Source organism: Oryx dammah, unplaced genomic scaffold (assembly GCF_014754425.2).
Source record: "Oryx dammah isolate SB20612 unplaced genomic scaffold, SCBI_Odam_1.1 HiC_scaffold_6, whole genome shotgun sequence".
Classification (NCBI taxonomy): Eukaryota; Metazoa; Chordata; class Mammalia; order Artiodactyla; family Bovidae; genus Oryx; species Oryx dammah.
Window position 1 is genome coordinate 16,298,273 of NW_024070190.1, and position 21,685 is coordinate 16,319,957.

At 45.9% G+C, this 21,685-nt stretch overlaps 1 protein-coding gene across 1 annotated transcript; it reads left to right on the plus strand.

The window, feature by feature from the left end:
* The first annotated feature begins 10,910 nt into the window (after positions 1–10,910).
* Positions 10,911–21,470, plus strand: MSMB (microseminoprotein beta). Its single transcript, XM_040242831.1, has 4 exons — positions 10,911–11,017; positions 12,939–13,035; positions 14,333–14,438; positions 21,098–21,470. Exons 1-4 carry the CDS (start codon positions 11,015–11,017, stop codon positions 21,225–21,227), a joined length of 336 nt encoding a protein of 111 aa, XP_040098765.1. The 5' UTR covers positions 10,911–11,014; the 3' UTR covers positions 21,228–21,470.
* Positions 21,471–21,685: the final 215 nt, after the last annotated feature.

Consider the following 21,685-nt stretch of genomic DNA (forward strand, 5'->3'; position numbering starts at 1 on the left):
GTACAGCTTTTTCTTTCCTTTGTTTTTCTTTGACCAGGCTGTGCAGCTTATGGGGTCTTAGTTCCCTGCCCAGGGCTCAAACCCGTGCCCCCTGCAGTGCAGGCAGGGAGCCTTAGCCCCTGGATAGTGACAATTCATATCACAAGGCCTGACAAGGTCTGATCCCCTAAACCCAGGAGCTAGCTTACCCCTGGTCGGAATGCATGAACCGAAAATACGGCCTATGTTCATTTGAGTTCATCTTTCTAATGGACGGCATCCTGGCTGATGCAGAAGCTGGTCCTCCCGAGGATGGTGGTGCTGGTGGTGGTGGTCAGCCGCCCTGCCGTGTCCGACTCTGAGATCCCATGGCCTGCAGCATGCTAGGCCTCCCAGTTCCCAGCGGAGGGGTATCAGGCTCTAAAGTGAAAGATTGACGGGGCTGGGTGGGCCCTCAGGGAGGATGGCTCTTTGGTGAGGATCACACTTTCCCTGGCGGAGAGCTCGGCAACTCTCGAGTGCTGGGTGCTTTCCATCTGCACCTTCACGAGCACCGTGTGTGTGTGTGGGTGTGTGTGTGGGTGTGGGTGTGGGTGTGTGTGTGTGTGTTGGGTGTGTGTGTGGGGTGTGTGTGTGTGTGTGTGTGTTGGGTGTATGTGTGTTGGGTGTGTGTGTGTTGGGTGTGTGTGTGTTGGGTGTGTGTGTGTTGGGTGTGTGTGTGTGTGTGTGTGTTGGGTGGGGGCAGGGCGGGATACAGATGGTAAGTCTGATACAGAAAAGGGACCTGGAGGGAAAGGAAAGGAATAGAAGGTGCAGGTTGCAGTGGGCAGTTCTCACCTCTGTTGCCTGTGCGATTATCTTCTGGATGTAAAGGAGCTTCCCAGGTGGGTGGAAGGTTTAAGAGAAGTGGGAACAGTTTGGACAGATGGGAGATAAGTGATCACCTTGAAGACTAGTGAGTGGGAGCCGCCCTGATCCTGGGTACCCACCTTGTAGCAGCCTCCACTGTGGGCTGTGTGATTCTATGGGTGCTGAGCAGCTCGTGGGGCAGAGCTGAGGCTTGGGACTGGTAAAGCTGCTCCCCACATTTGGCTCCGGTGGGTGCAGCAGAAGGTGAGGTGCTGAGGACCTCACTCTGGCTGATGTCTCCCTGGAATCCACCCTCTTCTGTGTGACAAACGGCAAGTCAGAGGAAGTCACACCTCTAACCACAGTGGCCCATATTCCCGGAAACAGCAGCTTAGAAGACACAAGAATGTGGCTGAGACTGAGTGGGAAATGTGCCTTGATCACTCTTGTCTGGCTCTAAAGGCTCTGTGAAAAATTATCTACAAGAACAGCGTCTATTATGGAGACTCCAAGCTTGGTTTCCCAAGGTCATCTTAGAGAATGGCATATTCTCACCCATCATCATCTGCTTAGTCCCAAGTGTCAGCAGGACTGAATTCCTGCTGGCAAAACAGTATTTTCCATTTCAAAAATGGCTCATCCCAAAACATTAAAAATTAGACCAATAGTTGTTCACCAGGATCTCCTAAACACGCTTTGCTGTGATTATAGCAAGAAAAGCTTAGTTTGTCTTAAAGTGTTTTATATTTATTCTTTGCCCTCTATCAGTTTCCTCAGATGGGAGATCACCCTGGGAGATAAGCAGGTTGGTCCTATTATTTCTATACTTTGGATGGACCTGAGGTGACCCACTTTCATTCTTTATCTGCCCCTTGCTCCACTCCCTGAGACTACAGTCATTTCCCTTCACAGTGTATGAAACTCTGCAATTTACTAGCTAATCACAGGATTCTCCCAATCTCAGTCCTTGTCCATAAAGTCAGAGGACACAGTTCTTGAAGGGTCCTTCTAGTTCTGAGATGCTGCTGATTACAATAGTTTCTGTTTAACCAATATAATACAGTTTGTTACAGTAAAACATTTTAAACACTCACTTGTAAAATCAACTTGGCAAAAACAATACATAAACATAAAGAGCCAGCAATGTCTTTTGGCAACATCTCTCTCCCATTGGAAGCAGGAATCTATGTTAATTTTATTAAAAGACAGGTCATCTATCAGTTTAGCAAACATGACTCCCCTGGGGTTAAGTGAAGGAAAGTTGTATCTCTGAAAATAAGATAATCCTGGATTGAGACTTAAAAGGTTTCTGTACTATCAGAAAACTTTAAACAGTCACTCAGCCAATATTTATAAAATAAATGCACCAAAACTCTTCTTCCACATGCCAGTATTTTACCCACATTTTCTTAAAGGTCTATCTGTGAAATTACAGAAAAGAACCAAACTATAGCGAAGTAAGGTTTTGAGATCATCAGAAAAAGTGTTTACCTAGCAAATATAATGGGATTTCACAAGTCTCATAAAATGTGACATTGAGGCTACCTCTGAGAGGAAATTAGCAAACGAAAGCCTACATGTGTAGAGATCACCCACCTGTAGAAGGGAACTGTTTCTATCTCCTCTCTTCTCCAGAATTGCCAGCTATAGACCACAGGTTGGGAAGGGTGCATTCCCAGTAGGGTGTGCGTTCATGCTTGTGGCTCATGGAGCCGTCCCCAGTGTGAAAGCAGATGGGATATTATAGAGACGGAGCTAAGCAGGGCATCACCGGCTCTTCCCAGAGAAGAGGAGGCCTTGGCCACCAGACTCCCAGGGGGGAGGAATGCAACAAACTGCCGATACTTGGTGGCGCCAGTCATTATCAAAAATCATAATGTGTGCCTGTTGGCCACCTGTATGTCTTCTTTGGAAAAGTGCCTACTCAGATCCTCTGCCCATTTTGTAATGATTATTTGGGTTTTGGGAACTGAGTTGCTTGAGATTCGTACGTGTTTTGAAAATTAACCCTTGCAGGATATACTGTCGGCAAATATCTTCTGCCATTCAGTAGGCTGCCTTTTTGTTTGGTTGATGGTTTCTGCTGTGCAAAAGCTTCCAAAGAATTCATACAGATGGCCAACAGTCATATGAAAAGAGGCTAATCTTTAGGGAAATGCAAATCAAAACAATATTGAGATACCACCTCACACCTGTCAGAGTGGTTGTCATCATAAAGAAAACAAATAAGAAGCATTGGTGAGGATGTGCAGAAAAGGAAACCTTTGTGCACTGTAGATGGGAACGTAAGTTGGCACAGCCACCATGGAAAACAGCACAGAGGTTCCTCAATACATTAAAGTAGAACTATAATGCAGTCCAGCAATCCCACTCCTGAGTGTTTACCTGGAGAAAATGAAAGCACTGACTCAAAAAGATATGTGCATCCCCGTGTTCATCGCAGCGTTATTTACAATAGTCAAGATATGGGCGCAACCTAAGTGTCTATTGATGGAGGAATGGATAAAGAAGGCGCAGTGCACAGTGGATTACTACTCACCCATAAAAAAGAAGGAAATCTTGCCATTTGCAACAGAATGGATGGATCTAGAGGGTATTATGTGAAGTGCAATAAGTCAGGGAAAGACCAACACTGTATTATTTCACTTATAAGTGAAACTTGTGGGAAAGCAGAACAAATGAGCAAAGAAAAGGTAAACAGACTCATAGACTCGGAGAAAAGACCAGTGGCCACCAGAGGGAAGCGGGGGGCGGAGGGGGGGTGCTTGAGTGAGACAGGTGAAAGCGATTAAGCACAAACTTTCAGTTATAAAATAAATAAATCAGAGGGGTGTAACACACAACCTGAAGAGTATGGTCAGTAGAGCTGTTAAGAACTGTATGAAGACAGATGGCTACCAGACTATTGTGGTGATCGTTTTGTGATGTATTTAAATGTTGATTTACTATATTGTACACTCGAGACTAACATATTATACATTGAATATACTTTTATAATAAAAAAAAGATAACATCACCCTTTACTTGGCACTGGGTTGAACACTTTAGACACATTTCTCATTATTTTTTCAGGCCAATTCTTTGGGATTGAGATCATCATCTCTACTTAATAAATGAGAAAAATAAGGATCAGAAATGTTAAGAAATTTGCCCCAGGTTTGAGGAGGGGCAGAACTTGAGATTAGAACTTACTTCTGTTTTAGCCTCTAGTCTAAATCTCCCTCTGATTCTGCACTCACCCAGCTCCTCAGGCGGCATTTTCTAAAAGAAGAGCCTGGCCCACAGATGCAGTGGGACACAGGAGAGAGTGGAGTTTGCAGACAGCGTGTCTGAGTTCCAATCAGGTGCTCTTTTTCATGGGCTCCTGGATAGTGAGAGGGTCTTCTGTCCGCGTCTGCAGAGTGGGAGAACTCAGAGATCTTGCCAGGAAGCCCCTCACTGGGCCACTAGAGTGCCGCCACAGGGCCGCCTTCTGACACAGGCAGTTCCATTTTGTGCTAGCCAGTGTGGTGAACGGGCCTTGTCAGGTCAACATTCATCTGTGGGCTTCTGGGGAGTTTGGTGCAACCCTGTGGGAAGACCCAGCTTCCTCTGCAGAGCATTACGGCCTAGAACACGGCAACCCCACCAGGACACTACTCGCTCTCCATGCAAGCCAGCTTCCCCCGGAGAGGGTCTCCACAATGTCCTTTTTAATTACAGCGAGATTAAATACTGGCACCACACTCCTTGCCTAAAAGTAAATGTCAAAGGAGAGTCATGGAAAATTTTCTCTCTGGATAGTTAGAGCCTGGGATGGCATGACGAATGCTCCCCAGAGGTCAGCAGTGACTTGGGTGGAGGAAGAGACTGGCACACATTTCTGGAACAAGGTGGAGAGCACGTGTGCCTCCTCGCCAAGCATTTATCCTGGCCAGTTGTGCCGGCAGAGCATGGAGCAGTAAGTTTTGCACCCTGATGGGGACAAATGAACCTGCCTGTCATGGTTGTTCTGTGACAGGCTGTGATCTGTTGAGACCCAAGGATCAGCCAGACAATCAGTGAAGGTTCTAATGAGTAGAAAGCGATCAATAAACAACCTTGTAATCAGAACGCTCCTCCCCTGTTTGCATAGCACTTTACAGTTTCTACAACCCTTCCGATGTACATGATTTAGTTTAAATCTCACGGCAGGCCTGGTGGGTGTCTCCATCATTCTCAGTTTATACGACAGCAGCGGCGCAGCTGTGGTTCCATGTACAGAGCAGGAACTGGGTGTTAGGAACTGGGCAAGCGCTGTTTTGTTTCTGAATCCCTCAACACATATTGTTGAGCCCCTACTCTGCGCCAGGCACTTTCCTGAGGGTTGGGAATAAAGAAATGAACAAAAGAGTTAAGGTGCCAGCCCTAAAGGAGCTGATGTTCTAGCTGGGGGAGGGACAGACAATGAGAAACGGGGTAGATGGTCTGTAGCTGCTCAGGAAAGGACCTCCAGAGAAGGTGACATTTGGGTAAAGATCTAGAGGTGTCTGGGGGTCTGCAAGGAGGGGGAGGCCAGTAGGCGTGGATCCTGTGACTGGCCTGCAGGGAAGACAAGGTCAGAGGGGCCAGGGGGCCAAGGGTCATGGAGGAGCTGATGGGCCCTGAAGGACTCCAGCCTGACTCTGAGCAGGATGAGAAACCACTGAAGGTGATGTGGCTTTACTCTTAGTACTTTTGCCCCCTTTAATTTTCAGAACAACTCGACAGAGTGGGTACTCTTGTAGTCCCCCTTTTAGATGAATAGTTAAACACAGAGAGGTTAAGCAACTTGCCGGAGAACACGCAGTAAACCTTTTGGAATCAGGAGTCCAGCTCTGGTCTGCCTGCCCGCAGAGTACACGGTCCTAAGCCTTCCTCAGCAACACTGACTTTGCAGCACTAGGAAACTTGTGCCACTCCTTCAAGTGTGTTGCCCAGGCAGCTGTGCAGTCACTAGGCTAGTTGAAATCATTTTTCCCTTGCACCAATATGTCATATTTGTTTATAATTTATCATGTCCATCTTTATGGAAAAAAGTAGGGAGCAAATTTGTGAAATATTTTTTAAAGTCGTATGAATCTTAGACTTTCCCTGCTATACCAGGCTCTCTCTCTCTCTCTCTCTCTCACACACACACACACACCCAGAGATGAATAGAAAATGAATCAAGGACCTTTATGAAAACCATCTGGCAGAGACTGTCGACCGTGAAAAGGTTAGGCAATGTCCAGTGTTACTTGGGCAAAAGGACAAAGCTGTTGGAAGATGTTACGTGTACTGGGGCACCTCCACTTATCCCCACCCTGCGTTGAAAATAACACGAGTAGAAAAGGCCCAGAAAGGCAAGTGGGAAGTGCTGTCGAGTGGCAGTTGGACACGTGAAATTGCCATAAAGTGCATATGAAACCTGATAAAACCAGAATAAAGTTATAGTTTAGTTTTAGTACGTTACCATTGTACCAAGGTCGATCTCTTGTTGGTTTGAAAATGTTCCATGGTTATTTCAGATGTTATCATTGGCAAAAGCTGCTGATGATACACAGGAACTCTCTGTACTGTTTTTGCAAATTCTTGTGAATCTTAAATTATTTAAAGATACAAAGGCTTTTTTAAAATGGGAATGGGATTCAAAGGCATGTTTGTAGCAGCATGGTCAGTAAGAGTAAAACCTGGAAGCAACTTAAATAGCGATTTTGTCAATAAGAGACTTGTTACCCTACAGCCAGATGGTAGGATATTGTTATTGCTTAGTTGCAGATTTGTGTCCAACTCATTTGTGACCCCATGAGCTCATTTCAAATCCTGTGGACGGAGGAGCCTGGTGGGCTGCAGTCCCTGGGGTCACTGAGGGTCAGACACGACTGAGCAACTTCCTTTCGCTTTTCACTTTCATGCATTGGAGAAGGAAATGGCAACCCACTCCAGTGTTCTTGCCTGGAGAATCCCAGGGATGGGGGAGCCTGGTGGGCTGCCGTCTATGGGGTCGCACAGAGTCGGACACGACTGAAGCGACTTAGCAGCAACAGCAGCAGCATCCTCTGTCCATGGGATTTCCCATGCAAGAATATTGGAGTGGTTTGCCATTTTCTTCTCCAGGGGATCTTCCTGACCTGGGATCGAACTCGAATCTCTATTAGGCAAGTATTAAAGAGAATGCAGCACTAACAGGAGGAGAGGAAAAAGCAGAACGCAGAACAGTGTGTGCAACACGCTCTGAGTGGTGTTTCAACAGGCAAGTGCGCACAGATAGGTCTGTATAACCGCCTCCAGGAAGGCGGTATGTAAGGAATCAGTAACAGCCGGGAGTTCTAACGAGAGAAACGGAGAGTCTGGGAGACAAGTGGAAGAGAGGCTTTTTCTTAAAAGAAAAAGCTTTTTTTTTTTTAATCAGATACATGCAATTACCTATTTGAAAGCAAAATGTTCTGAAATGCGGTACACCACCAAAAGGGACCCTCATGACCTTTCTAGTTACTAATCATGCACAAATAGAAGCAGGAGCTGCATAGTAAATACCTGGTAGAGCTAAGAGAAAGCTTAAAATCTCTGTGTGTCAAAATACCACAGTAAAGGCAAACACAGAGGTGAGGAAAATTACTCAGTCCTTAGTTCAATCTTCAGAGTCAGTGTTTTCACTTTAAAAAAGTGAGGCAAAAATTTTAACACTTGTGACAGTTGAAGAATAATATCTTTAATATATTAAAAGCCTATTTACTCATCCAAAAGAAAAATATAAATACCATCAAAATAGAAAAGTTGGTAAAAGAACAAGGCAGCGGGCTACCCACAGAAGGAGAAATGCAGTCGGCAAATGGATATACCAAAAATATCCACTCTGGCCAATCATCAGAAAAAAGTAAATTAAAACAAAGTAACATTTCCCACCTTTCAGGCTAACAAGTAATGAAATAATAATACTTCCAACCCAGGATTTCTACCTCTGTGAATATATCCTAAGGAAAGTAGTATAAGTGTGGGGAAATTTTTATCTAAAAAAAAAAATTCCTAGGTTGGTGTTCCTAATTCTTAAAAAAAAGTCAGAAACAGCCTGAGTGTTCAACAAGAGGAGGCTGATTAAATAAATGAGAGCCCAGCCATTCTGTGGAGTAAAATGTGGGCATTAAAATAGTTAGTATACAAGATGGTCAGAGTATTGCTAAATGAGAAAAGCAGATTCTGTAATGACATTCTATAGCCTACGTATAGTATTATGTACATGTTCTATCTTGGGAAAAGCACTTATGATTTTTGCGTTTCCTTAATGAAAGTATACCTGGGGCTTCCCTGGCGGCTCAGACAGTAAAGAACCTGTCTGCAATGCGGGAGACCCAGGTTCGATCCTCGGGTCAGAAAGATCCCTTGGAGAAGGGAATGGCTACCCATTCCAGTAATCTCGCCTGGAGAATTTCATGGACAGAGGAGCCTGGTGGGTTACGATCCATGGTATATAGATAGATAGATAGACAGATATACCTAGAAAGTTCTTAAAGGGAAACTTCCAAAATGCTGACATCAGTTCTCTTCAGACAGGACAACCACAGAATCTCTTTTAAAAATTTCACAGGATTTATTTTGCTTATCTCCATGTTCTCTCTGTTTCTACCACTGTATGCGTGTATGTGTCTAAAAATCTAAAATAAATAAGTAAATCTATGAAACTGAAATAGGATCAAACGGTGAAGATTTGTCAGGCAGGTTTGGACAGAGCTGCCTGTGGTGCCATCTGAGGACTGTCCATTGTCGTGCTCCTTCCTCCCCGCGCCCTGTGGACCACCCTCATAGCTGCTCACAAAGCCCCTTCCCCATCAGAAGCCCCAGCTCAGCTCCTCTGGACACAGACAGGCACTGCCTTCCTCGTAGCGCCTGGTGAATAGCCGGTGAGCACTTCCGAGCTATGGCCCTGGTTGACGACGTCAGGATCTTTTTCCTTTGCTGGAACACTTGGAATCACCTGGTGTGATTCTATCCCGCGTGCCTGCTCTGTGCCAGGCATCGGGTCAGTCGCTGGGAGGAACATGGACAGGAATAAGTTGTGATCACTAGTTGGTCACAGAGCTCTTAGTGGCAAGCAACAAGCCTGCTCCAGGCTGTGAGTAGGAAAGAAATTTATTAAAGATGTCAGGCAGCTCACAGGCTTTGTGGAAGCCCGAGACACAGGCTCGGCTGCCACGAGGCCAGGTAGACTCCCAAACCTCACTGCTCCAACGAGACTCCACTGCCTCTGTTCACGGTCACTGCCACTCAAGCCGTTGACGCTGCCCTCTGGACCCCTCGCGCTCCGAGCAGCATCAGCCACCGTCATCTTTGCTGGGGGACTCTGTACAGTGGCAGTTCCCATGTGGCCTTCAAAGAGGGTCCTGCTCAGATGTCTGATTGTGGAACTGGAGTCACACACCTGTGACAAGGATTCTAGGATGGCAAGTCCTAGATGCCACTTAGGTGTGATGGGACACACGTTGTGTGAGATTCATCAGACTTGTTTAAAAAGAAACCAAAGGGCCACGAACCACGACAAATGTGACTTTCGGGAACTTCGGGGCAGCAGTGGGCAGTTTAAACACATGAGAAGACAGCAGAAGTGTGCAGGGGCCTGTGGGGTCCCTGGTGAGCAGGGCAGCAGCCCCTCAAGGGAAAAGGAGAGCTCCCCCAAGCGGTGTTGGGGGTAAGACTTATTTTAGGGGAGGTAGAGGCAGGCACTGGAAAAGATCACCATGGCCAGCTCTGAAGAGCTCTAAGAGCCAGTCAAGTAAGAGGTGAGCCTCTGGGTGAAATCTTGGGCACTGTGGCAGGCTGTAGGCGGACATTTGGGGATACAGTGGTGCTATGGGTTGAATTGTGTTACCCCCAAATTCATGTTGAAATCCTAAGCCCTAGTACCTCTGAGAAGGCAGTGGCAGCCCACCCCAGTCCTCTTGCCTGGAAAATCCCATGGACGGAGGAGCCTGGTAGGCTGCCGTCCACGGGGTCGCTAAGAGTCAGGCACGACTGAGCGACTTCTCTTCCACTTTTCACTTTCATGCATTGAAGAAGGAAGGGGCAACCCACTCCAGTGTTCTTGCCTGGAGAATCCCGGTGGGGGGGAGCCTGGTGGGCCACCGTCTCTGGGGTCGCACAGAGTCAGACATGACTGAAGCAACTTAGCAGCAGCAGCAGTAGCAGCAGTACCTCAGGAAATGATTGTATTCAAGATAGGGCCTTTAAAGAGGTAAGGTGAGGTCATTATTAGACTGTACCATAATCCAATATGACTGGTATCCTCCTAAGAAAAGGAGATTAGGACACAGATGTGCTTAGAGGGAAGACCACAGCAAGAAGATAGCCATCTACAAGCCCAAGAGAGAGACTTCAGTAGAAATCAACCCTGCTAACAGCCTTGATCTCAGACTTCTAGCCTCCAGAGTTGTGGGAAAATAAATGTCTATTGTTTAAGCCACCCACTCTAAAGTATTTTGTTATGGCAGCCAGAGCAAACTAGTAAAATGCTAAGTTCCTCAAATATACCAGAAGGTTCTGTTTGACGCCACTCCCCAAAGGCCATCCTGGGCATGCAGGGCTTTTCAGAAGATCATGATTGAACAAAGAGAAGGAAAGCTGGCCTGATGTAGTCAGGAGCGACGACTTCAGATTGAAGAGGGGTTTTAGAAAGTCTGGGTTGTCCAGGGAACCCTGGCTGCAAGGGTGCTGTGTTCTCAAGCCATGGGGGTGTCTTGGGGCATTTCTGTTGTCTCACAATGTACCCTCAGGAGGCCTGCTGGGCTGGCTGCTAACCTGTTCTCATGTTCCTTCCTGAAGCCCATCCTGTACACCTGACTCTGTAATTCTTCTTTCTTTGTGTGTGAAACCAAAAAAGATACATGCCCTGTGCCTAACCACCCACTCAGCACAGGGGAAGGCTCAGGAAAGGAGAGTTCTCTTCCTCTGCTCTTTCACAGCAGAGGCAAATGCATATTGGGGTGGGAACAGCAAGGGTAAACATATGACTAGGGTGGAGACCTGATTTATGAACGACTCATAAATCATCTGAAATGATACTTTCCTGTTGATAGTCAAGCCTCTGTAAACACTGAATGTGACCTTGGCGTGTTATCTTTTCTAATGATGCCAAACATGCGGTTGCCGTCTCTGATATAAGTCCAGTGTGACTTTCTCTGGATGCACATGCCTGCAAGGACTCCTGCTCATCACAATGGTGGGTAACTGGGTTTCATGCAGGAAAGAAAAGAAAAACAAGATATGTGTAGTCTTTATTGTCATAAACTGTGATGGATGTTTCTACTGGGTACTATTCCGGGCAAATGTGACCTGGTCATGAATCTTCTATACTTGAAATACAATGAGTAGGAGGATGAGCATCTGGGGGCTTGGGAACATCTTTGTGGATTTAGCATTATTTCTCTTCTCTAAGCTGTTATTTCTTCCAGTAATTTTGGGATTAGATTGGGTTTCATATATGTCTCTAATTCTTTAATTCCTTGGCTTTGAGTGAGTGATTCGTGAAATGAATTATAACTTCAGAGCTACAGCATTGTGTCATTTTACAGGAAACTGGACCCGAGGAAGGCAAGAAGCTGCCCCAGGGATCTTACCAGGAGCCTGTGGGGCAGCTGAGCCCCTCTCTCTAGGCCAGTGGTCCCTAAACTTGCCTGTGCGGTGGAATCACCTGGGAGTCAGTGAAAAATACTGACACCTGACTCCCATCCCAGCTATTCTGACTTAATTGGTCTGCAGGGAGGCCTGCCTGAGTTTCAGGGTTTTTAAGCTGCCCAGGTGATTTTTATGTTCTGTGACATTTGGGGACAACACCCTAGGCCCTTTCGTTGTTTCATGTTGTATTAAGAAAGAAATGTGCCTCAAAATCTGTCAAAACTCATCCAGACCCTTCTCTGTCTTTAATTTAAACGATCTTTTTTGAAGTATCCTTTCGTAGAATGAGTAAAAGGGAATGGAGTGGGCTGTTCTCAGGGTGCAAGGGAAGTAGAAGGAAGTGGCCCCCCACCCCGGCAGGAGTAGAAAGTGAGGCTGGAGAGGATTGTCCCTCAGGCCACGCCTCAGAAACTGTCTTGAGACAGCTGGAAATAGTAGAAAAATGGTGGGATCCTCCGAATTCCACTCAGACCCCCTCCTCCAGCTTCAGAGTGAACTTAACCCTAACCTACAGCCCTGGCGGGGCCCCTGCCCAGCGTGAGACTCCCTCTGAAGACGCCTGACTCTTGATCACACGGGACAAGGCTCTTTGAGGAGCAACGACTTAGCTCAAAGGACAGTTTCTAGGAGCACCACCAGCCCGCTTCATCTCAAGGCTGGGCACAAAGCCCCACCATCTAGAAACTGTAACAGATGCCAACTTTATCGCCGCACTGTCTCCCGTGCCTGCAGGTGCCAGGGGCCCGTGTTCACTGGGGACAGGAGAGGAAGCAGAGAAAGGCGGGAGGGGCTGTGGAGACTAGAGCGTGGGAGCAGGAAGGCAGTTCAGGGTTTCTCTGCTTAGAAGTGGTCCTCCGACCAGCAGTACTGGCCTTGTCAGGGAGCTTGCTAGAATGAGGACTCATTGAATCCCACTGAATCTGCTTTTTATTTAATAAGGTCTCCCGGGGATTCATATGCGCCCTGAAGCAGCACTGCTTTTGATCATTTCTCTTGTGCGTCTCACTTGGGGCACCGGGTAAATATTCAAAGACCCAGGCCCTCTCCTTCCGTGAGCGTGAGACTGGGGGCACTGGGTAAATAGTCAAAGACCCAGGCCCTCTCCTTCCGTGAGCTTGAGACTGGGGAGAGAGAGGGAGAGGAAGAGAGAGAAAAAACCATGCCAGTGACAAGCACTTTCAAGAGTGTCGGTCGGTTACCTGAGTAACTGGTTCCCCCTGTGCCTCTGCGTTCGGACTCCATCCTCCAGTCACTGCCTCACAGGCCTCTGCTCTATGGCTTTTCACTCACATTTTGCTTTTCCCCAGTTAATTTTAGTAACTTTATAGATCTTGCTTCTTTGTTAGATTATCTGAAGATAGAAGCTCTACCTTCAAACCACCTGTCAGAGCCCAGCAGGGCCCTCCATACAGGACACTCAGTCAATAATCAGCAACTGAATCCATTCACCCTTCTTTACTTCACAGAACACTCTTCTGACCAGCTTTGTGGCTTTAGCCAGCTTTGTGGCTTTATGCAATGCCCAGTGCTATTTCATACCTAATGAGAGCTCTGCATCTGATGGTAAGTCCTGACTTTTATGGTTTGTTATTTGATTGCATCTCAGTAAATATAAACTATTGGCAGATGAATAACCTTAAATCTGCATGAGACAGAGGGTTCGGGCAGATGTATAGTGGTTCTCAATCCTAGCTGTATGAGAATTGCCTGGAGAATTTTTGACACTTACTAATGTTCAGGCCCCATTCAAAACCGGGTAAATCAGAATCTTAAGGATAGGATCTACATATTTAGAAGCTTCTTGATTGACTCCTACATGCTGTTAGGGTTGAGAGTCATTGATTATTCCAGTACTTCTCAAACACTAAATGTGTGTGCAAACCCTCTGGGACTCTTACTAAAGTACAGATTCTGATTCTGTGGGCCTGGAGTGGAGCGAGAGTCTTCATGTCTCATGACCTCACGTGGTCCTAATGTTGCTGGTCCCTCAAGCATACATGAGATCCACGGACCACCGTGGATCTACAACAGTGGTTCTCATTCATGACTGAGCATTTGAACCAACTAAGGGTGATGTCCAAAAATATGGCAGCCTGGGCCCCATGCCCAGAGATTCTGATTTCTTCGTTCTGTGGGTCCCCAGGCACAGGTTTGTTGTTTTTTTTTTTTTTTGTAAAGTGTCCAAGATGTTTCACATGTGCTTTGGGGGTTGAAAACCAAGTAAAAGAGGAGAAAAGAGGGATTCATCCAGAGATAATATAGTAGAAAAGAGTCGCCCTACGCACCCCTGGGCTCATAATTTGTTGATGTTGTTCAGTTGCTAAGTCAAGTCCAACTCTTTTGCAACTCCATGGACTGCAGCCAGCCAGGCTTCTCTGTCCGTGGGATTTCCCAGGCAAGCATACCGGAGTGGGTTGCCGTTTCCTTCTCCAGGGGATCTTCCCGACCTAGAGACTGAACCCAGGTCTCCTGCATCGGCAGGTGGATTCTCTTTTTCTTTTTTTCTCTATCTCACATTTGGCAGGTATTCTTTCCCCTGAGCTATCAGGGGATTTTGGCTCATCGTAGCTATCTAATTAAAGAGGGAGGGGCTTACATTTTCTTGAAATGTCTGTTCTGAAATGAACTCTGGATAGATTTAATCTTGTTGTAAGGAAGACATGATAAGTAGTATGAGTTAGGAAGTACTGGAGTTAGCCATGAATGAATATATGAGTACTTTCTGACATGCTTGTAAAATCATTGAGATTCTCTCTCTCCGAGCGGGGTGGAGTACCGATGGTACCAACTAGCCCTAGTGTCCTTTTCCTGGTTGCATGACCTCAGGACTCGGCTGATGATGCCACACGTATAATTTTAGGATGCAAGGATCTCAGTGGAGTCACACACCAGCTGAAATCAGACTGGAAGACTGATACCTGTGAAAGCTGCCATTGTGACAATGATGGAATTCAGTGCTGCAGCTCGTGAGTCTCAAGCCAACCGGGCTGAGGGGGGAGGCAGCCACTGTTGGGGTGCTGTCCGAGGGACAGCTACTGCCTCTTTCAAAATCCCATCCTGGGGCTTCCCTGCTGGTCCAGTGGTGGAGACTCGTTGCTTCCAATGCAACGGGCTCAGACTTGATTCCTGGTTGGGGGACTAAGATTCCACATGCTGAGCAGCCATGCCAAAAAATTTTAAAAACAAACAAAAACCCCCCAATCCCCAAATCCCATCTTGAAGGAAGTTTAGTTTTCAATCCTATTTCTTTCTTTCCTTTTTTTAAATCATGGTAAAATATACATAACATGAAATTTACCATTTTAACCATTTTAAAAAGTAACTTTCAGTGGCATTAAGTATATTTGCGATTTTGTGCAACCATCTCCACCATCCAGCTCCAGAAATCTTTCTTCTTCCCGAACTAAAATCCCAGACCCATTAAGCAATAATTCCCCACCTCCTGCTCTCCGTAGTTCCCGGCAACCACCGTTCTACGCTGTTTCAATGAATCTGACAACCCTAGGTGGAATTGTACAGTATTTGTCCTTTTATGACTGGTATCGGGAAGGAAGAAAACTGCCCCACTCACCCAGGTTCTTCTGGCTAAGAACTAAATGTACATGAGACTGATTAACAGGAAAAAATCAAATTTATTTTCATATGTACGGGAATCCCACAAACATGAGAGGTTTAGAGACAGAAGCACAAAGGCAGGGAAAATGAGTTACATATGCCATCCTGTGCTAAGGAAAGAGATCGAGGCTTGGGCTTTGCAAGGACAGAAGCGTCATTCACAGGATGAAAAGAGCAAGAGTATACGTTTCATAATCAGATGTTTCAATCAGCTCAGTCGCTCAGATGTTTACCCTGACATATAAATGGGGTCACTTAAATACAATTTGTCTCTGGTGATAGCTCTTCTCTGGAAAGAATCCTCAGTTTAAATGCTTCCTAGGGAGCTGGGGGGTGGAGACAGTAGTTTCTTTTGAGCCTGCAACATGTCTATTGCTTTTAGCTCAAAAAAAGCTTCATGAAAAAGTGGCACAGGGTGGGGAGGCTCGTCCTGAACACCCGCTCTGGCTCGTGTCCGTGTAATGTCCTCAAGAACCGGTCATGTTGCAGCATGTCTCGGAATTTCCTTCCTTTTTAAAGCTGAATAATGTTTCACTGCGTATATACAGTAAACATTTTTCAGCTTTAAAAAGGAAAAAATTACATTCACTATATTATATCACATATATATTAGATAAATATATTAAATATAAATATATAATACATATTATCTATAAATTTAAATGTATTAAATTTTGTCTACATTATATATCAGTTCAGTTCAGTTCATTTCAGTCCTCAGTCGTCTCCGACTCTCTGCGACCCCATGAATCGCAGCACTCCAGGCCTCCCTGTCCATCACCATCTCCCGGAGTTCACTCAGACTCACATCCGAGTCTGTGAGGCCATCCAGCCATCTCATCCTCGGTCATCTCCTTCTCCTCCTGCCCCCAGTGCCTCCCAGCATCAGAGTCTTTTCCAATGAGTCAACTCTTCGCATGAGGTGGCCAAAGTACTGGAGCTTCAGCTTTAGTATCATTCCTTCCAAAGAAATCCCAGGGCTGATCTCCTTCAGAATGGACTGGTTGGATCTCCTTGCAGTCCAAGGGACTCTCAAGAGTCTTCTCCAACACCACAGTTCAAAAGCATCAATTCTTCGGCGCTCAGCCTTCTTCACAGTCCAACTCTCACATCCATACATGACCACAGGAAAAACCATAGCCTTGACTAGATGGACCTTAGTCTCTGCTTTTGAATATGCTATCTAGGTTGGTCATAACTTTTCTTCCAACGAGTAAGCATCTTTTAATTTCATGGCTGCAGTCACCATCTGCAGTGATTTTGGAGCCCCCCAAAAACAAAGTCTGACACTGTTTCCACTGTTTCCCCATCTATTTCCCATGAAGCGATGGGACTGGATGCCATGATCTTCGTTTTCTGAATGTTGAGCTTGAAGCTAACTTTTTCGCTCTCCTCTTTCACTTTCATCAAGAGGCTTTTTAGCTCCTCTTCACTTTCTGCCATAAGGGTGGTGTCATCTGCATATCTAAGGTGATTGATATTTCTCCCGGCAATCTTGATTCCAGCTTGTGTTTCTTCCAGTCCAGTGTTTCTCATGATGTACTCTGCGTACAAGTTAAATAAGCAGGGTGACAATATACAGCCTTGATGTACCCCTTTTCCTATTTGGAACCAATCTGTTGTTCCATGTGCAGTTCTAACTGTTGCTTCCTGACCTGCATACAGATTTCTCAAGAGGCAGGTTAGGTGGTCTGGTATTCCCATCTCTTTCAGAACTTTCCACAGTTTATTGTGATCCACACAGTCAAAGACTTTGGCATAGTCAATAAAGCAGAAATAGATGTTTTTCTGGAACTCTCTTGCTTTTTCCATGATCCAGCGGATGTTGGCAATTTGATCTCTGGTTCCTCTGCCTTTTCTAAAACCAGCTTGAACATCAGGGAGTTCACGGTTCACGTATTGCTGAAGCCTGGCTTGGAGAATTTTGAGCATTACTTTACTAGCGTGTGAGATGAGTACAATTGTGCGGTAGTTTGAGCATTCTTTGGCATTGCCTTTCTTTGGAATTGGAATGAAAACTGACCTTTTCCAGTCCTGTGGCCACTGCTGAGTTTTCCAAATTTACTGGCATATTGAGTGCAGCACTTTCACAGCATCATCTTTCAGGATTTGAAACAGCTCAACTGGAATTCCATGACCTCCACTAGCTTTGTTCGTAGTGATGCTTTCTAAGGCCCACTTGACTTCACATTCCAAGATGTCTGGTTCTAGATTAGTAATCACATCATCATGATTATCTGGGTCATGAAGATCTTTTTTGTACAGTTCTTCCGTGTATTCTTGCCACCTCTTCTTCATATTTTCTGCTTCTGTTAGGTCCATAACCATTTCTGTCCTTTACCGAGCCCATCTTTGCATGAAATGTTCCCTTGGTATCTCTAATTTTCTTAAAGAGATCTCTAGTCTTTCCCATTCTGTTGTTTTCCTCTATTTCTTTGCATTGATCGCTGAAGAAGGCTTTCTTATCTCTTCTTGCTGTTCTTTGGAACTCTGCATTCAGATGCTTATATCTTTCCTTTTCTCCTTTGCTTTTCGCCTCTCTTCTTTTCACAGCTATTTGTAAGGCCTCCCCAGACAGCCATTTTGCTTTTTTGCATTTCTTTTCCATGGGGATGGTCTTGATCCCTGTCTCCTGTACAATGTCACGAACCTCATTCCATAGTTCATCAGGCACTCTATCTATCAGATCTAGGCCCTTAAATCTATTTCTCACTTCCACTGTATAATCATAAGGGATTTGATTTAGGTCATACCTGAATGGTCTAGCGGTTTTCCCTACTTTCTTCAATTTAAGTCTGAATTTGGTAATAAGGAGTTCGTGATCTGAGCCACAGTCAGCTCCTGGTCTTGTTTTTGTTGACTGTATAGAGCTTCTCCATCTTTGGCTGCAAAGAATGTAATCAATCTGATTTCGGTGTTGACCATCTGGTGGTGTCCACGTGTAGAGTCTTCTCTTGTGTTGTTGGAAGAGGGTGTTTGCTATGACCAGTGCATTTTCTTGGGAAAACTCTATTAGTCTTTGCCCTGCTTCATTCCGCATTCCAAGGCCAAATTTGCCTGTTACTCCAGGTGTTTCTTGGCTTCCTACTTTTTATATAGATATCTATAGATAATCTGTATGGATACATAGATATCTATAGATAATATTATATATGTATATACATATATATATAATCACATTTTGCTTATCCATATATCTGTTAATGGGTTCCTTCTACCTCAGACTTATTTCTTTTAGGTCATTTTTGAATCTTGATAATAACTTTTCTTATTAAATATCTATATCCATATGGGTTGCTAAAAACAGGAAAGGGTACCCAAGAGTCTGAAGCTGTTCTGGAAGGGATCTGGCTTTGCTGCAGCCTCACTTGGCCTGTGGCAATGTGCAGGAACGGGAATGGCTTGGATGTGAGGAGGAAAGCATGCTCTGCAATGAGCCTTGTACTCTAAACCCGAAGTTGCTTCACTGCTCAAGTTTGACTAAGTTTGTGCAGATGTTTTGTCCCGGATCCCAGAGTTCTGGTAGTCGGGCCAATAAAGCAGAGAGTACCTGCAAAGTGGTCCTAATTCTCCTGTTTCCTCAGCAGTTGCATCCAAATCAGCCATCCCACCTCCACTCCTCCCCATCCCCATCCATCTGTGGTCTTAACATCAGTCTTGGCCCTAGTGTTTCACAAGGACAAGAGTGGCTTTGCTGATAGAAGCGTTAGTGTAAAGCAGTGTTCCCCAGACCTGCCCGATCACACACTGGTCTGAGAAGCTTAATGAAATACAGATTCCTGGGGCCCACCTCTGAAACGTACCGAGTCAGGATCTACAGGAGGCCGTGCAATTTGGATTTTAGTAGGTGCCTCAGAGAGTCCTGATACCTATCACCAAGGAGCAGAAGCACAAGCACTGGGCTTGAATCAGAAGCCCCGAGTGCTACTGAAGTAGGTGCCTGGAAAGTTATGAATCCATTTGTTGAGCATGCCCATGCCAAGTGCTAAGTGGAACAAAAGGAAAATCAGATCCAGAGACTGTATGTCTGGCTACCTGAAGCAGGTTTGCAGGTGTGGCCTTGACTGAGTCGTACAGTACAACTGAACCTTGATTCTGTGCTCCCGAAACCTGAGTTTTGTCTTTGCATCAAGTGTCAATGTGACTCTGGAGCGTGACAGCACCAGCAAGGTGAAGCCCAGTGAGCCTTTCCTCTCTGACATCAGAGTACCCCTCCACAGCGGCCAAAGCAGCCCTGTCCACTAGATGTGACCCTCTCCACCCCACGCTGTGCGGCCTCGCCACAGCCATGTCAGTGTGACCCTTTTCTAGGGGTCTCACGGGCCTAGTGTGGAAAACAGTGAAGTGAAAAGAGCCTCGATGCTGGGGCCAGAGCACCTGAGTCTGAGTCTCCATTCCCTTGTACAGCAGCTGTGTGACCCTGAATAAGTTTCTTAATCTCTCTGAGACTCAGTTTCCTCACCATAAAGTAGGGATAATCAAGTGAATAGGAGAATTAAATGAGGGAGTTCCCTGGTGGTTCAGTGTTCAGGACTTGGCATTTTCGCTGCCGTGGGCCTGGGTTCAATGTCTGGTTGGCGAACAAAGATCCTGCAAGATGAGAAGTAAGGCCAAAAAAATAAATCAATTAAATGAGATTCTTCATATAAATTCAGGCTACCCTGGCGGCTCAGTAAAAGAAACCTCCTGCCATGCAGGAGACATAAGAGGAATGGGTTGGGTCCCTGGGTTGGTCCCCTGGAGAAGGGAATGGCAAACCACTCCAGGATTCTTGCCTGGAGAGTCCCAGGGACGGGGGAGCCTCGGACAACAGTCCATGGATCACAAAGAGCTGAACACTACTGAGGGACTAACACAGAGATTCATTTAAACTCATTAACTTAAAACACATTTAATGTTTTCTCTAGACCGGATATGTCCCTCGATCCTGGGATAGAAACTGACTTCAGCTCAGAGCCCTTGCCTGTCTCACTCAGCACAGAGCTCCATGTGGAGGAGGCTGGCACACTTTCTCTACTGCTCAGAGTCTTTAGCCCCTTTCTCCTACAATTATATCACCGTCTATGGAGTTTCTCTTGGGAATTTTTTTTTTTTGTGATACATGTTTTGATAAAATTTTCTCTGGGGGAATTTCTCCACTCATTGCATTCTTTAAGAGACACTGTCCAGATTTGAAGCTGCCCAGAAGCAATTGAGCTTGAGGTTGGTAGCCCAGGCCCAGGCTGCTCTGGACTGCCCACTACCCAGGCCACCCACCCTTGGGAAAAGCTTCTTCCAGTGTTCCCTTTGGTTTCCATATTACCCTTTGGGAATAGGATTGAAATGTCCTCTTTTGTTAAAATAAGTCAAAGGTTACTTTGTGGAAGGAAACGTTGTCACAAAGGCCATGGAGATGGCTATTTTATATGTACTTTGAAGATGGGCAGTTTAAATCTGGAGTTTACTGGTGGGTTTCAAGAGGGCAATGAGCCCTAAAATTGTTTGCACCCTTGAATGTGTGGGTGGATTCTCCCCAGGCAGATCGTTGCCAGTTTTCCTCAGCTTCTCCCTGGGCTCCCCGGTCCCTGACTGAAGTGATGCAGTGTCCCGTTGGCTGAGATAGCTCCTGACAGAGCCGGCCTCCGTGCCAGGATGGGGGCAATGGTTCCCTTCCTGCATTCGGGCAGCAGTAGTGCTGGCTACTTCCTGAGCAGCAAGGACAAGAAGAGTCAGGCTGGAGCAGGCCGCCTGGCCTCGGAGGAGTCCAGACCTCTGGGCCTGTTGGGACTTGCTGCGGTCCAGGCTGTGCAGGATGGAATTTAGTCATGACGTCAGGGATGGTCTGCGTTCATAGTTCAGGCCCTGTGTATTGGGGTGCAGATTTCTGAGAGTGACATGTTAAGGTTCCCTTATGTAGGTGAGGGGCACTCCAGACACCTGGAGTGTGGGCAGCTTCCAGCTCAAAGTTAGCCCCCAGGGAGGCTGGGCATCCTGTTCCTTCTAACACATGTTGTTCTTCTCTCAATGACAGTGCAGCTACACCTATGGGTTATGACAGAGACAAGTGCCAAGCATTCTTCAACAAGGAGACCTGCACCTATACAGTGCTGGAGAAGAAGAACCCATCAAAGACCTGCGCTGTCGGGGCCTGGGTGTTATGATGTGCTGTTCATGGGCCCAGAGCTCCCACCTGGGGGGCCCAGGTTCTCCCAGGTCAGGCTTCCTTCTCCTATGGCCTCTAACAGTCTGATTGTATAATCCTACCTATTAGTAAAGAATGTTTTAAGCAAACACTTGAGTATGTGTATACTTTTAATTGACAAATTATGTATGCATTGATATAAACACATTATAAAGCATGCAAACAGATAAAGGAGGAAACAAAAATAAATGTTGATAAAAGTGACAACATTTTCCCTCCACTGCAACAGATCACTGTGTGTCCCTCACTCAGAGGGGTGTTGCTGCTTTTCTTGCTTTTGATCATCTGTGCCCTGCTGCCCCAGGGTCCCGCTATCTGGTGAGCAATTCAAAAAATAAATGTGTCTTGGAGAGGAAGTGGAGATGAAATCCTCTCTTCTTTGAGGTTTCCATGCTCATTCTTCCTTCCCGTTCTTCA

Coding starts and splice junctions, on each gene's coding strand:
- MSMB (XM_040242831.1), top strand. Junction 13,036..14,332: donor TGAGAGCTCTGCATCTGATG/GTAAGTCCTGAC, acceptor GTATAATTTTAG/GATGCAAGGATCTCAGTGGA. Junction 14,439..21,097: donor GGAATTCAGTGCTGCAGCTC/GTGAGTCTCAAG, acceptor TCTCAATGACAG/TGCAGCTACACCTATGGGTT.